The sequence below is a fragment of the Dromiciops gliroides genome, chromosome 3 (genome assembly GCF_019393635.1).
Source record: "Dromiciops gliroides isolate mDroGli1 chromosome 3, mDroGli1.pri, whole genome shotgun sequence".
Classification (NCBI taxonomy): Eukaryota; Metazoa; Chordata; class Mammalia; order Microbiotheria; family Microbiotheriidae; genus Dromiciops; species Dromiciops gliroides.
This window is the reverse complement of record NC_057863.1, coordinates 69,937,970-69,951,776: the sequence shown is the minus strand read 5'-3', so window position 1 is coordinate 69,951,776 and position 13,807 is coordinate 69,937,970. Positions and strand designations below refer to the sequence as shown.

General features: G+C 43.2%; 1 protein-coding gene across 1 annotated transcript in view; it reads right to left on the bottom strand.

Annotated features, from left to right (window-relative positions):
- The window catches only part of TNS1 (tensin 1), a 284,132-nt gene that overhangs the window by 101,611 nt on the left and 168,714 nt on the right, over positions 1 to 13,807 (bottom strand). Inside the window, exons 13-18 of the mRNA XM_043991711.1 lie at positions 11,804 to 11,916; positions 11,504 to 11,564; positions 10,698 to 10,773; positions 8,983 to 9,112; positions 8,214 to 8,279; positions 6,526 to 6,642 (exon numbers count right to left, since the gene is read on the bottom strand). Coding sequence (XP_043847646.1) covers positions 6,526 to 6,642; positions 8,214 to 8,279; positions 8,983 to 9,112; positions 10,698 to 10,773; positions 11,504 to 11,564; positions 11,804 to 11,916 — 563 coding nt within the window. The remainder of the gene's footprint in view (positions 1 to 6,525; positions 6,643 to 8,213; positions 8,280 to 8,982; positions 9,113 to 10,697; positions 10,774 to 11,503; positions 11,565 to 11,803; positions 11,917 to 13,807) is intronic.

Sequence of the window (13,807 nt, the reverse complement as noted above, 5' to 3'; positions counted from 1 at the left end):
TTTTTATGATTCCCCGAGAGGCATTTTAGGGAAGGATTAGTAAGTGAACTCGTACTTGGAGGATTTCCAATAGAATCCAGAAATTCTAATTTTGAGAAGGGAAGGTGGGGTGGGGGAGGAGACCTCTTAGCCCCTCCCCTCAGGGGTGAGGGGTCTTAGAGTCATTTCAGAAGCCAGCTTCCAAAGAGGCCTTAAATAGCCTGGAGATGAATATCTGGTTAATGTTCATTTCAAGTGTGCTTGGCTCCCAGCCCCTCTCACTGCCCTACCCACCTCCCTCTTCTCTCAGTGGCAGCCTGAGTCACTACAGCGAGCTCCAAAGGAACTCGCCCCCCCCCTCCCTTCTTCCCCTCCCTTCTCCATCAGGATTTAAATAGAGGAGGTGGGCCATTTCTAGAAATGACATTCATTCTGATCTGGGACACGTGATCCCAATCTAATCTGGACTCCCCATCCTACTGACCTTCCCTATGGCAAAATGGAAAAAAAATAAATAACAACAATTTTTTTTTCAGCCTATGGGTTTGGGGGCGTGGCAATATGCCCCCAGGTAGAACTGAATTGGTGTTAAAGAACTTGCTAACTCTCTTCAGGTTGGTGTTTTGTTGTTGTTGTTTATTTGTTTTTGGTTTTACCAGATGAGTGATTTCTTTGATATAAAGCAGTGGCCAAACTCAAATAGAAAAGACCATTAAACCTTACATAAAGATCCCTGCTCAAGCATATTTACTTAGAAAGTCACATATTAACATTATCTATGTTCTATTGTATTTTAAAATATTTTAATAAATATTTCCCAATTACATTTTAATATGGTTGGTGAAGCAGTGGGCAGTGTTGCCACGCAAGAGCCACATACATGTCTACCACTGCTAGAATAGAGAACTCCAGATGAGGAAAGAGCCCCTGTATGAACAGAGATCAGCACCTACCACTTTTTAGAGATATGACTAGGGCACTGAGATCATTAAGTGACTTGCCCTTTCTGGCCACTGAAACACCCAGAATTTCTGCTACGAATCTCCCTCTAAACAGAAGCCTGCTCTCACAGGGAAAAGTATGTGCCATAGAGCATAGCTATCGAGCCTTGCCTTCCAGCTTGCTACTCGTGTAACCTTGGGCAAATTATTGAACCTCCCTCATCTCTCAAGTGAGGGAGGTTGGGCCTTCTGGCTCAGGTCAGAACCTGATGTCGGATCAGCCCTATTTTCTTGTTCCCTGATTGCCACAGAGAAGGGTCAGGGCAGACACTTCCCCCTTATCTACCAAGACGAGCCTCCAGCTTCATCCAACCTTTCCCTTCTTCTACCTGAAAATTAAACTACTCTAATCCTAATCCCTGACACATCTTGCCCTTCCCCTCCTCTTCCATGTCAACCTTACTCCTCCCCCATACAGAAGCATATTCAGCCATAACAGAAGAAAAAGGAATTGCCCCATACTGAAAGAGATGGAGTTGACATGAGAATACCGGCATATTAACCTCCTGGGACCCTCAGAGAGTTAGGGAATCAAGGGAATGAGTTTTACCCCAGGACTGTAGACTTTCAAGTTGGGGAAAGGGGGAAGGGGACTGAAGGCTAAACAGTGGTCTCTGATCATTTCCCCCAGCCAGGGTTAGAGGCAGCAAGATGTGTTCAGTGTATTCAGTGCTAGACTTTAAAACCAGGAAGACCTGAATTTCAATCCTGCCTCCGATGCCTACTAGTTTCACAATCCTGGGCAAAACACTTAACTTTTCTGAGCCTCGGTTTCCTTACATTTAAAAAATGGAAGCTGGACTCATTGGTTCCTAAGATTTTTTTCCCCCAGCTCTAAGTCTATGACAGTGGTCACTACTTTTGATCATTACCACCATCACCCCTCACCACCTGTCCCAGGGAGTAACCTCAGGCCTCTTGTTTTTCCTGCCCCTGCCAGGAATTCAGAGCTTTTCAAGAGCCAGCCAGTTTTCCATGCCCTAAATGAAGGATAGGCAGTCTAACAGAGGACGGTGTATGTCTCCTGAGCTGGAGTTACAGAGTTTTACAAACCTCCCTCCACCATCCAGGCCAGCCCCACCCTGTGCCTAACCAGGGAAGAGAGATAAGATACCCTCCCCACCCTACTCTCCAATTAGAAGCCTAACTCCTCTGTCCCCTCTTCCAAGCCCCTAGGGCACTGAGCCAGGTCCCATGTCCCTAGACAGGAGACTCTCTGTCCCTTGGACATAATGACCTTTACAGTAGCCAAAGGGTTCCATCTGTTCCCATTTCCCTTCCCTCTTCCCCGTCCCCAGATGTTAGGAGCAAGAGGAGAGGGAAAGCCAGTGTGTGTGAAGCAGGTCAGGGGACTCCAGCTAAACTCCCTTCCATCTTTTCTCCACTCTCTTGGACTCTTGGTTTTCCTCTTAGACCTCTCTATCATCTCTTTCATTCCCACAGCTATTTTTCTTCCTTCTTCCTCACAGACCACCTGATTTTCTCTGCTCCTCATTCCAGTCCTCCCTTATTATTATTTGCTATCCCCTACCCTCAATCCTCATTGCTCTTCTCTCCCTTGTTTCAAGAAATCCAAGTGAAGATGTATCCCAAGAGCCAGTCATAGCTGCAATAAGCAATAGCTCTCTAAAGATTCCCTGAAAATAAGCAGAGACTCAGAGAAGCAGTCCCCCTTCAGAAGAAAAAAATAGGTATAGAACCAGCAGAAAGCTTCAGAGGGTCAGAGTGGGCTCTGGCTCCCTGCATTCACCTACCCTCAGTATGTGTTTTCTTACATCAAACCCAGATCTGGCTGATGGAAAATTCTACCCATTTCAAGAAGAACAAATCCAATCACTCTTCCAGGAAAACAGACCCTCAAACACTTGAAAACAGAAATCATGACACTCCTAAGCCAGTTAGTTTCCACTCTAAATATCCTCAATTTCTTTTCATCTGAAAGTTTATCAATACTCTTCCTAAAATGTGAAACCCAACTGTGGTTTGGTCAGGGCCAAAGAGAGCAGGACTGCTGCATTGCTAGATGCTATGCCTATGAACACATTACCATTTCTGGTTGAGTCACATTGTGCCAGACTGCTCCCTCCCCCAAATTATTTCAGACAAATTATTATCTAGTCATGATGCCCTTATCTTTTACTTTTTGAGGGTTTTTTTAATCCAAGACATTAGTAAAACATTTTAATATATGATATAATACATTAATAACACACATGGCATTTCAAATATGTGGTATAATAGGTTAGAAGCCTAACTCCTCTGTCCCCTCTTCCAAGCCCCTAGGGCACTGAGCCAGGTCCCATGTCCCTAGACAGGAGACTCTCTGTCCCTTGGACATAATGATATCTCATCTCATCTCATCTCATCTCATCTCATCTCATCTCATCTCATCTCATCTCATCTCATCTCATTGTTGTTTTGTCCTTCATTCTCAAAGAAGACCACAACACTAGGGGGATGTCATGAATTTCAGTAAATTGGATTTAAATGAGGGAGGACTGTTCAAAGTCACTAGCCTCACTCTCTCCTCCAGAGCCATCTGGGTCCAATGGCAAGACATATATCAGGATGACTAGAGTTGGCCCTGGATGTTTTATGGCAATTTGGGGTTAAGTGACTTGCCCAGGGTTACACAGCTAGTGTCTGAGGTCAGATTTGAACTTAGGTCTCCCCCAACTTCAGGGCCACTTTGCCACCTAGCTGTCCATATCATACCATATCATGCCATGACATATGTCATATCATGTCATGTCATGCCATAACATGCCATGTCATATCATGTCATGCCATACCATATCATATACATGTCATGCCATGTCATGTCATGTCATACCATATCACATACCATGTCATGCCATGTCATGCCATGTCATGCCATACATACAAATATAAGGAACGACTTGCCTAGGGCCATAGCCAAAGGCCAGAGCCAATATCTGTTTGAGGCAGGACTTGAACCCCAGGCTTCTTGGCTTAAAAGCCAGTTCTATCCACTACATTAAATATATGATATGACATGCCATGATATGCCATGATATATGATATGATATGATATGATATGGCATGATATGGCATGATACACATGATATGGCATGACGTGACATGGTATATGATATGGCATGATATGATATGACATGCATATGACATGCATATGACATGATATGACATGACATGGTATATATGGTATGACATGACATGATGTGGTATGTGATATGACATATGATATGACATGACATGGCATGACATGATATGACATGACATGACATGACATGACATGACATGACATGACATGCCATGACATGACATGCCATGACATGACATGACATGACATGATATGACATGCCATGACATGATGTGACATGCCATGACATGATGTGACATGTGACATGTGACATGTGACATGCTATGACATATGACATGACATGGTATATGATATGATATGACAGGATATGGCATGATGTGGCATGATATGATATGATATGATATGACATGACATGACGTGGTATGTGATATGACATGTGATATGACATGGCATGACATGATATGACATATGACATGACATGACATATGACATGATATGACATATGACATGGCATATGACATGGCATATGACATGACATGACATATGACATGACATATGACATGACATATGACATGACATATGACATGACATATGACATGACATGACATATGACATGACATATGACATGACATATGACATGACATATGATGTGATATGGCATGATATGGCATGATATGATATGACATGCATATGATATGATATGATATGATATGACATGACATGACATGACATGATATGACATGGCATGACATGGTATGTGATATGACATATGATATGACATGACATGATATGACATATGACATGATATGATATGGCATGATACACATGACATGCCATGACATATGACATCATGCTATGTGACTTGGCCAAGGTCATAATAGTTAGGTGGTGTCAGAGATGGCCCTCTGACTCCACTCTACTATGCTACAACTCCTCCCTCTACCCATTTATTCTCATAAGATTTTATACTCATCCAAATTAAATTTCATATCATTAGATTTGTCCCAAGATTCTATGTCAATATCTTTTGGGATCCTGATTCCATCATCCTATATGTTAGTTGTCTCTCCTAGCCTTGGGTCATCAGCAAATTCGATAATCATTCCATCTGTGCCTTTAATTAAGTCATTGATAAAAAATGCCATCGATATCACAGGGCTGAGAATAGATGTCTGGCGACCTTGCCTAGTAACTACTCTTTGAGTTGACATTGAGTCATTAATGACTCATTGCATCAAGTCATTCAAGCAGGTGAATCTGCTAAGTGCACTACTGTCTAGCCCACATCTCTCTCCATCTCATCAACACAAATAACATGAGAATCTTTCTTGGTGTTTTTCTTTCCTTTCCAGAAACATTTAAATAAACTAATTCATGTCACTCTTCTGATTTACCGGTTTAGTGACCTTCAAAAAAGAAAATAATGTTAGGCTGCCAGGTTCTATTCTGGAGGAAACCACGCTCTGATCATTGCTTCCTTTTCTAGAGATTCAATAACCAACTCTTTAATAATACTGGAATTTTATCAGGAATCAAAATCAAATGCAGTGGCCTATAGTTTTCAGACACACCTTTTTTCCCTTAAAAAAATGGAAACAATATTTTCCTTTCTCTAATTCTGTAGTGCCAATTCTAATCTCCAAGATCTTTCGAACACTACCAGCAGTGGCTCAGCAATCTCACTGGTTATTTTTTTTTCCATACATATTTGTTTGGGCCTAGTGACCTGAAACCAACAGCAGCCATAACTCTTACTATATCTCCCTATTTATGTTGAGTGTCAATTCTCTGTTAATTGCTTCTTTTTTCGTACTTTTCAATTCCAAAGGTTTCTTCTTGAGAAAGACCAAAATACAGAATAGAGCCAAGAAGCTGTCCTCCAATTTAAAATCTAGCACTTAATAATGACGATAGCCAACACTTATATAGCTTCATGTTTATATTTATATAGTTATGATCTGCAAAGAGGTTTACGTTATGTTATTTTGTTCGATCCTCCCAAAAGCCTTGCAAGGTAGGTGCTATTATCAGTCCTGTTTTTCAGATGAATAAACTGAGGCTTCAAGTGGTTCAATGACTTCCCCAGAATCACATGGCTAAGTAGGTATCTAAATAGAATTTGAACTGAGACCTTCCTAATTCTAAGTGTAGCCTTCAGCCAGCTAGCTACCTAGCCTCCTATTGTTTCATGGACCACCGTGGTGAGGAAGGAAAGGGCAAGTATCAGATATATGGACTGAATGCGTATTTTGAGGGTCACCAAATACCATGGAAGAGGCAGAAATTTTTCTACATGGATTTGCAAAGCTGGTATCCAAAATCCATAGATGTTATCTAGATAACTTATGTTACCTAAATAACTCCAGCATTATTTTCCTCTAGCTTAGACTACATCACAAAGCTTCCACTTCAATAGATTGACCCTTGGAAAGGACACAAGGAAGCAGCCCCAGTCCCACCTACCTTCCATGCTGTCCTCTCGGTGCATGTTGAAATTGTCGTACGAGTCCCAGCGGATGAGAGGGTCAGAGGTGTTGTAGTCCACAGACACACTTGGCCCATTCTCCAGATGTTCCATGCCTGGTTGGAGGAAAGGGAAATAAGAAGAGGTTAGTTAAAATTTGGAATAACAGAGGAAATCGCAGTATTCTCCAAAAGAAAATCTCTAAGCAATTTCATATTATCTTGAGATGACAAGGAAGGAAAATGAGGCACAGATGGATAAGGGGCCCATCCTAGGGTCAGTGACAAAACTGATCAAGGAGACCAGGAGTTTAGGCCCTAAAGTTATTGATGAGGCTTACACACCCAGAGCCCATGACAGGGCCTGGAAGATGGAGCCCTCACTGCGAATAGATTTCTAGCCTTCTGTGTTATTCCAACTCCTGCTCCCTCTTTTAAAACAATCATGAAAATGCCAGAAGATTATAATGATCTCCCACTGGAATTAGAGGAAAAGAGTTTAGGAAGATTCATGATATAACTAACTGGGGTCAAAGACTGTGAGAGAAAAATGCTGGTTCTTGTATGCAGAAAGTTCTCAAGAAATGCTGAATTAAACTGACCTAGAACAAAGGTTTTCAACTTTTAACAGTGTGGGGAAGCCTAGGGACCACTTCTTTTTTTTTTTTTTAAATAGACAAATTAACTTTATTTATTTTTTTATTTTTTTGCTGGGCAATTGGGGTTAAGTGACTTGCCCAGGGTCACACAGCTAGTAAGTGTTAAGTGTCTGAGGCCAGATTTGAACTCAGGTCCTCCTGAATCCAGGGCCGGTGCTCTACCCGCCCTCATTAGGATGCTCTCTCCCTCAGGCCAGACCAATAAGAGGCCCTCCCAGTCCAAAAATATTTCTACAAAGGAAGACAACTTAGTCTCAATAATTCATGTGTCCTAGAGCTTAATCCCCTTCCATGTCCTTCAAGCGATCCTAAATGATTTCTTCAGCCTATGATCATCTCATTTTCTTTCTTCAATGAGCTGAGACCATCCTCTGTCTAATGACTCCATTAAAAGCTATCAATTAATCAGGCTTCTCATTTTTAGGTTGAATCATTCAAGTTCCTTGACTCTCTTCTCATAAATGTAATCCCTTTGTACTTCCACCATCTTCAGACCTTTCCTCTAGCCTGTCTACCGCCTTCTTTATCTGTGGAGCCTAGAGATGGGCACAGTACTCTGACAGAAGCTAATTATGACAGGAGGATGACCTGAGGTTCCTATACTATTTATCTGATCCAACACCCTACTCATGGGACAGTGGAAAGTGCCCTGGATTAGGAGTTGGGAATCGGGTTGATGTCTCAGTTATGGCACTAATTATATCTCTGGGCCTCAGTTTCCTCATGTGTCAGTCAATAAACATTTATTAAGCGCCCACTGTGTGCCAAGTACTGGGAGATAAGGGGGTTAAACTAACACTCTTTCTGGATTTAACTATATACAAAATCTATCTTATCTCCTTTTGTACCATTTTTTCCATAGTTCAGCCATTAAGTCTCATTCAGCAAAGCTGGTATCCACTCTGATGCCCAAATACTTATCCACTGTCCCAATTTTCTACCACAGATATCTTGCACCCGGTCATGGGGTAGGGTTAGGGAGCAGGCAGGGGAGGCACAGGTAGGATGGAAAATTAAAGGAGATTATACCTTGAATCTTCTCAGGGCCATAAGAAAACACAAATTCTACTTTGCCATACTCTGGAAACCGATCATCTGGAAAAGAAGAGAAAGAAAGGAAGCCTTCCATCAGCTCCCAGAAAAGGTTCTAAGAATTCTTAGCCCCTGACTTCAGCATAGACACATCTTGCCCAGCACACAAAGGCATCTTGCACACATGTGATCCAGAAGAAAAATGATGGGGATCACCCAGGGGTGTGCTGGTGAATATTTAGCAACTGACTTCAAAAAAAAAAAAAGAAAGAATGAATCCAACACATACTTTTGTTTAATCTACATTATTCCTATTTTCTCCATTACCTTCTCAACAAAACATTAAATCAAGTCCTAATTGATAGCATTTGCTGATTTCTGAGGTATACGTGCTTACACTGAAAATATAAAAATAGGTTCTCGACTCTCATTCCAGCACACCCCTTCCTAGCATCAGAATCGTGAACTTCTCCGCCATCCTCCCCAGCTCTCCTCCCTGCTCTCCTTGGCACCAGCCCCACTCAGCTAAGGATTTCATTCCAGGTACTGAAGGGATAGGCATAGGGGAGGATGGCAGAGAGGGGAGGGAGGGGATTGAAATAGTGAATGGGGATCCGATGTCCAGGACCTGAAAGCTAGAAGTCCCAGAGGGGGAGAGAAAAGGAGGGCAGTGAGGAAAAGACACAGACTTGATAGAAAAGGAATGAGCCTCAGGTCCAACTCTCTTTCCATCCCTCCTCCCATGCCCCATTCCCAGGAGCCCTACCTTTGAAGGCATCATCCAGGTCCTCCTTCCCAAAGACAACTCCTAGGTCATGGATGGCACACGTGTGGAACTGCACTCGGAAAATGACATCCCGGGATGGGCTTCGGAACTTTTTGTGATAACATTTCAACTGGACCAAAAACAGGGAGGGGGCCACTGGTCAGACTCAGTGAAACATCAAGATCGCCTTGGGGGGAGGGGAATCAGAAAGAACCCCAAGCCAAGGCCCACAGTTTCCAGAACTCAGCTCCAGTTTCAGGGAAGAAAACCTCAGCACCAGCAGACAAAAATCTCTTGGAGATCTCGTCATCCTGCAGGTACTGGCTGAAAGGCCAACAAAGGTAAAAAGTGCCATCCTAAAAGGCTAGGCACAGCCTAGGATGGGTTGAAATTGTAGCAAATGAAAACTAATTGTTTTATTATTATTATTTTTTATTTTAGTGAGGCAATTGGGGTTAAGTGACTTGCCCAGGGTCACACGGCTAGTAAGGGTTAAATGTCTGAGGTCGGATTTGAACTCAGGTCCTCCGGACTCCAGGGCCGGTGCTCTACCCACTGCCACACCTAGCTGCCCCTAATTGTTTTATTATTACAGAAACTACAACATGATATAGTAGAATGATTACTGGATTCGGAGCTGGAGGCCTCAGTTTCCCAGGTTGTAAAATTAGGGAACTGGACTAAACAGCTTCTAAGGTCCTTTGCATGTCTTGATCTATGATCCTATGGCCTTGTGAGGAAAATCCTAAATGACAGGGAGGGGAGCTGTACCTTATGACCATAGGCATAGAGCTAGAAGTTATATTCTCTCCAGACAAGAAACAAATAGACTACTTCTACATTTGTGTAATATCTAACCTTTTCCTAAGCACTTTCAGGCACATCTCACAGGAACTTCACAACAATCCAGTGAAATAAGGAAGTCAGTTGTTATCTCCATTATACAAAGACTAAACCAGATTAAGTGACTTGCCCGGGACGCGGTTCTCCATACAATCCCAACAAGCATCCTTTTTGTTTGTTTTTGACTAGACCTGTGATTTCCTTCTATAAAGGACTTCCAATAAGGAACCACCTGTAATTAGTAAAATGGCACCTTCTCTGCTACTAGAGTCTAAGAAAATTATGTGGTGGGGCAGCTAGGTGACGCAGTGGATAGAGCACCGGCCCTGGAGTCAGGAGTACCTGAGTTCAAATCCGACCTCAGACACTTAACACTAGCTGTGTGACCCTGGGCAAGTCACTTAACCCCAATTGCCTCACCAAAAAAAAAAAAAAAAAGAAAGAAAATTATGTGGCACGCTAAGAGGATTGTTTAGGGCTACAAAGACAGGATGTGTCAGAGGTAGGACTTGAACCCGGGTCTTTGGGGCTCCAAAGTCAACTCTCCAGCTGTCAAGCCACACAGCTTGTCAATAATGTATCTATTTCTAGTAAGGAGCATGGTCTGAACTATTGCCTGGTCTCTTGATTCCTCGGTGGGGTTTCTTTCTACTTTACTGCCCTGCTTCTGGATCTGGAGAAAGGGAGTGTAACTACAGGGCAAAGATGGGCTGTGTGACGTCAGCAGGCCTTGCCCACCTAAGGAGTCAGGGGTTCTCACTGGTTGCAGAAGTTCTCCTTCTCCTCTGAGGAGGCAGGAGTAGGAGCAGCAGAAGTGGACTGAGAGGCATGAAGGACAGAGTGATTAACACCTAAAAGGAGACAGTCCTTACCAAGATGTCTCCCTTCAGAAGCAATCCAGGCTCAATGGTGATACAGATGCTGGTCTGGCTGTCTCCTTGTACATTGCTGTGGGGAGAGATAGAAAGATGGAGAAGGAAAGGGAGAGGGAGAGAGAGGAGAGAGAGACAGAGGAAGAGAGACAGAGATGGAGAAAGAAAGAAGGATGGAAGGAGAGAGAAAGAGGAAAGAGAGAGAGAAGCGGAGAGAGGTAGAAAGAGATAGAGATGAAAAGAGGTGGAAAGAGATGGAGAGAGATAGAGAAAGGGATGAAGAATCAGAGAGTGGTGAAGAGAGGGGGAGAGAGATGGAGGAAGAGAGATGGAGAAAAAGATGGAAGGAGAGAGAAAGAGAGGGATGGAGAGAGAAGTGGAGAGAGGTAGAGAGAGAGATGAAAAGAGGTGGAAAGAGATGGAGAGAGATAGAGAAAGGGATGAAGAATCAGAGAGAGAGGTGAAGAGAAGGGGAGAGAGATGGAGAGAGAAAGAAAGAGAGAGAGAGAGAGAGAGAGAGAGAGAGAAAGAGAGAGAGAGAGAGAGAGAGAAGATTTAGGACAAGAACAAAGATTCCCCCCCCCCTTTCCCCACAACATGACTTCTTAGAAGATTATATTTATCTACGGTACTGATGTCCACTCAAACCAGATGAGTGAGAAAGAAGAGTACAGACCCATGTGTAAAGTATACTGTCCCTTTAAACACATAACACTTTAGTGATGAAAAGGTATAGCTTCTTATCTCTTTTTAGCAGGGACAGGAGAAGCCTGAGACACTCATTTCCATGGGGAAAGGATACATACTAGATTCCAGAAGTGTAGACAGGTTGCATGGCCTGGTAGATCCTGAGGAAGGGTCGACAACCTGAAAGAAGCAACAAACAATAGGTCAGGGTGTTCAATAGACAGGAGAAGGAGAGGAGATTTTATAGGGGGGGGAAACAAAGTGGGGAAAGAGAAGAAGAAAAAGACATAAGTAATGAGGAGGGAGGAATGAAGAGAAGGAAGGAGACCAAGAAAAAGGAAGGAAAGGAGGAAAAGAGGGGGGAAACTGAGGCAAGAGGAAAGGTGGGGAGACTGAAACCTGAGCTATCAGCCACTGACCTCCTTTGGATTCAAAGTTGGGAATGCCGTGCATAATGACGTGGTGTAGGAACAAAGGCTTGTTGTTCATTTTGATGGAGCCAGAGAGCAGTCCACTGAAGTAATGGACGTACCTGCAAGGGGAAGACATCAGCCCTTCAAGCATGGTCCTTCCTGAGAGGAATTACTCAGAGGATGGCTCAACCTATGCCCCTCACTCCTCAGACATGGTAGGAAGAGGGATTTTGCTATGGTTATGGGTTATGGGATTAGTGACTGGAAGAAATGCTAAGGGAACTGAGAAAGCCGTAGCTAAGTATTCTCCTATCTGAGGGGCAGGGGAGAGGCAGCACAAAGGACAGTACGACATCACCCAGAGAGTCCAGACTTTGCCTTCTCTGGGACTAGAGGCAGGAAAACTTTATGGAAAGGAATATGGCAGCAAAGGGACACCACGAAATATTACAGAGGCAATCAAACTTTATGGTAGTGTAAGCCCCCAGAAGATAAAGAGGTTAGGTATGGAGAGAGTGGTCACCCTTGGGAAGAAGTACAGCCCTCATTCCCCATCCTACCCCCTAGGATAGGAGTGGTTTGAGTCAAAGCCCCAGTTACCCAAGTCTAGTTACGGCTCTAGTGAAGAGGATGATTCTACCTGAAGAGCAAAAGATGGAGGGGGGAAGTAATTAATGGAAAGTTTTCAATATCTGACAGCTGATAACACTCCATTCCTAACACACACACACACACACACACTCACACTCTCACACTCTCTCTCACACACACACACACACACACACACACACTCACACTCTCACACTCTCTCTCTCACACACACACACACACACACTCACACTCTCACACTCTCTCTCTCTCTCACACACACACACACACACACACACACACACTCACTCACTCTTTGAAAATAGAACAAGAGGGGATGGGAGGCAACCTAAAAAAATGGGGCTTGGGATGAGTCACTGAACAGAACTTTCTGACTTTCAAGGTTACAGCAGGGGTTAGCAAGGGAGGATGTGGCTTCTCTTTCCCTAGAGATCTTTAAGAACTGAGAGACCTTTGACTCTCTGGCCTCAAAGAAGAAGAATTCCACAGTCTAGAGATAGCATAGGATGAAGAAGACGATAGGGTCACCAGGCCAGTCCAAAGCTGTCATTAACCCATCTTCAAACATTATACTCAGAAAGAGGCCTCCAGCGCCCCCTGGTGGTCCATCCTGAAATACTTTTCCTAAGTCACCATTAACCATTCGGTCTAAATCAACAAGTTTACAGAAAGCCTTTTATATGATAGCCATCATTCTGGGTCCTGGGGAACAAGGATAAACAATGACCCAGTTTTCTCCCTCAAAAACTTTCACGTGGAGGGAGAGAAAGAGGGATAAAAATCGGAACCCAAAACTATAAATAAAAATGTGTATTATTAAAAAAAACACTAGAAAAGAAAAAAAAAACCTTTCATGCTATCACGCACATTGGAAACTGATTTAAGTTTATGGGATAGGTCAAACAAAATGAATAGTAAAAGACTTTCAGGAAGGTAGGGAGGAATCATTTAGAACTGGGGCTAACATCAAGCCTGTGCCTTACTTTACCCATCCATAAAATGAAGGTACTAAACTAAAAGATTCTGAAGGTCCCTTCCAATTCTAGAAATTAGAGTTAGGGGCAGTTAGATGGCATAGTGGATGTATCACTGGGCTGGAAATCAGGAAGACTCATCTTCCTGAGTTCAAATCAGGCCTCAGATACTTACTAGCTGTATGACCCTGGGCAAGTCATTTCACCCAGGTTGCCTCAATTGTAAAATGAGCTGAAGAAGGAAATGGCAATCCATTCCAGTATCTTTGCCAAGAAAACAGCAAATGGAGAGCTGGGCACAACTGAAAAACAACTGATCCATAACTCTAACTCTAGAGCCTATGATCCTAGAGAGGGTGGAGAGATACCCTTTCAAACATGGAGGATGTAAAAGGCAGGGAAACAGGAAAGGGCAGGATGAGATGAA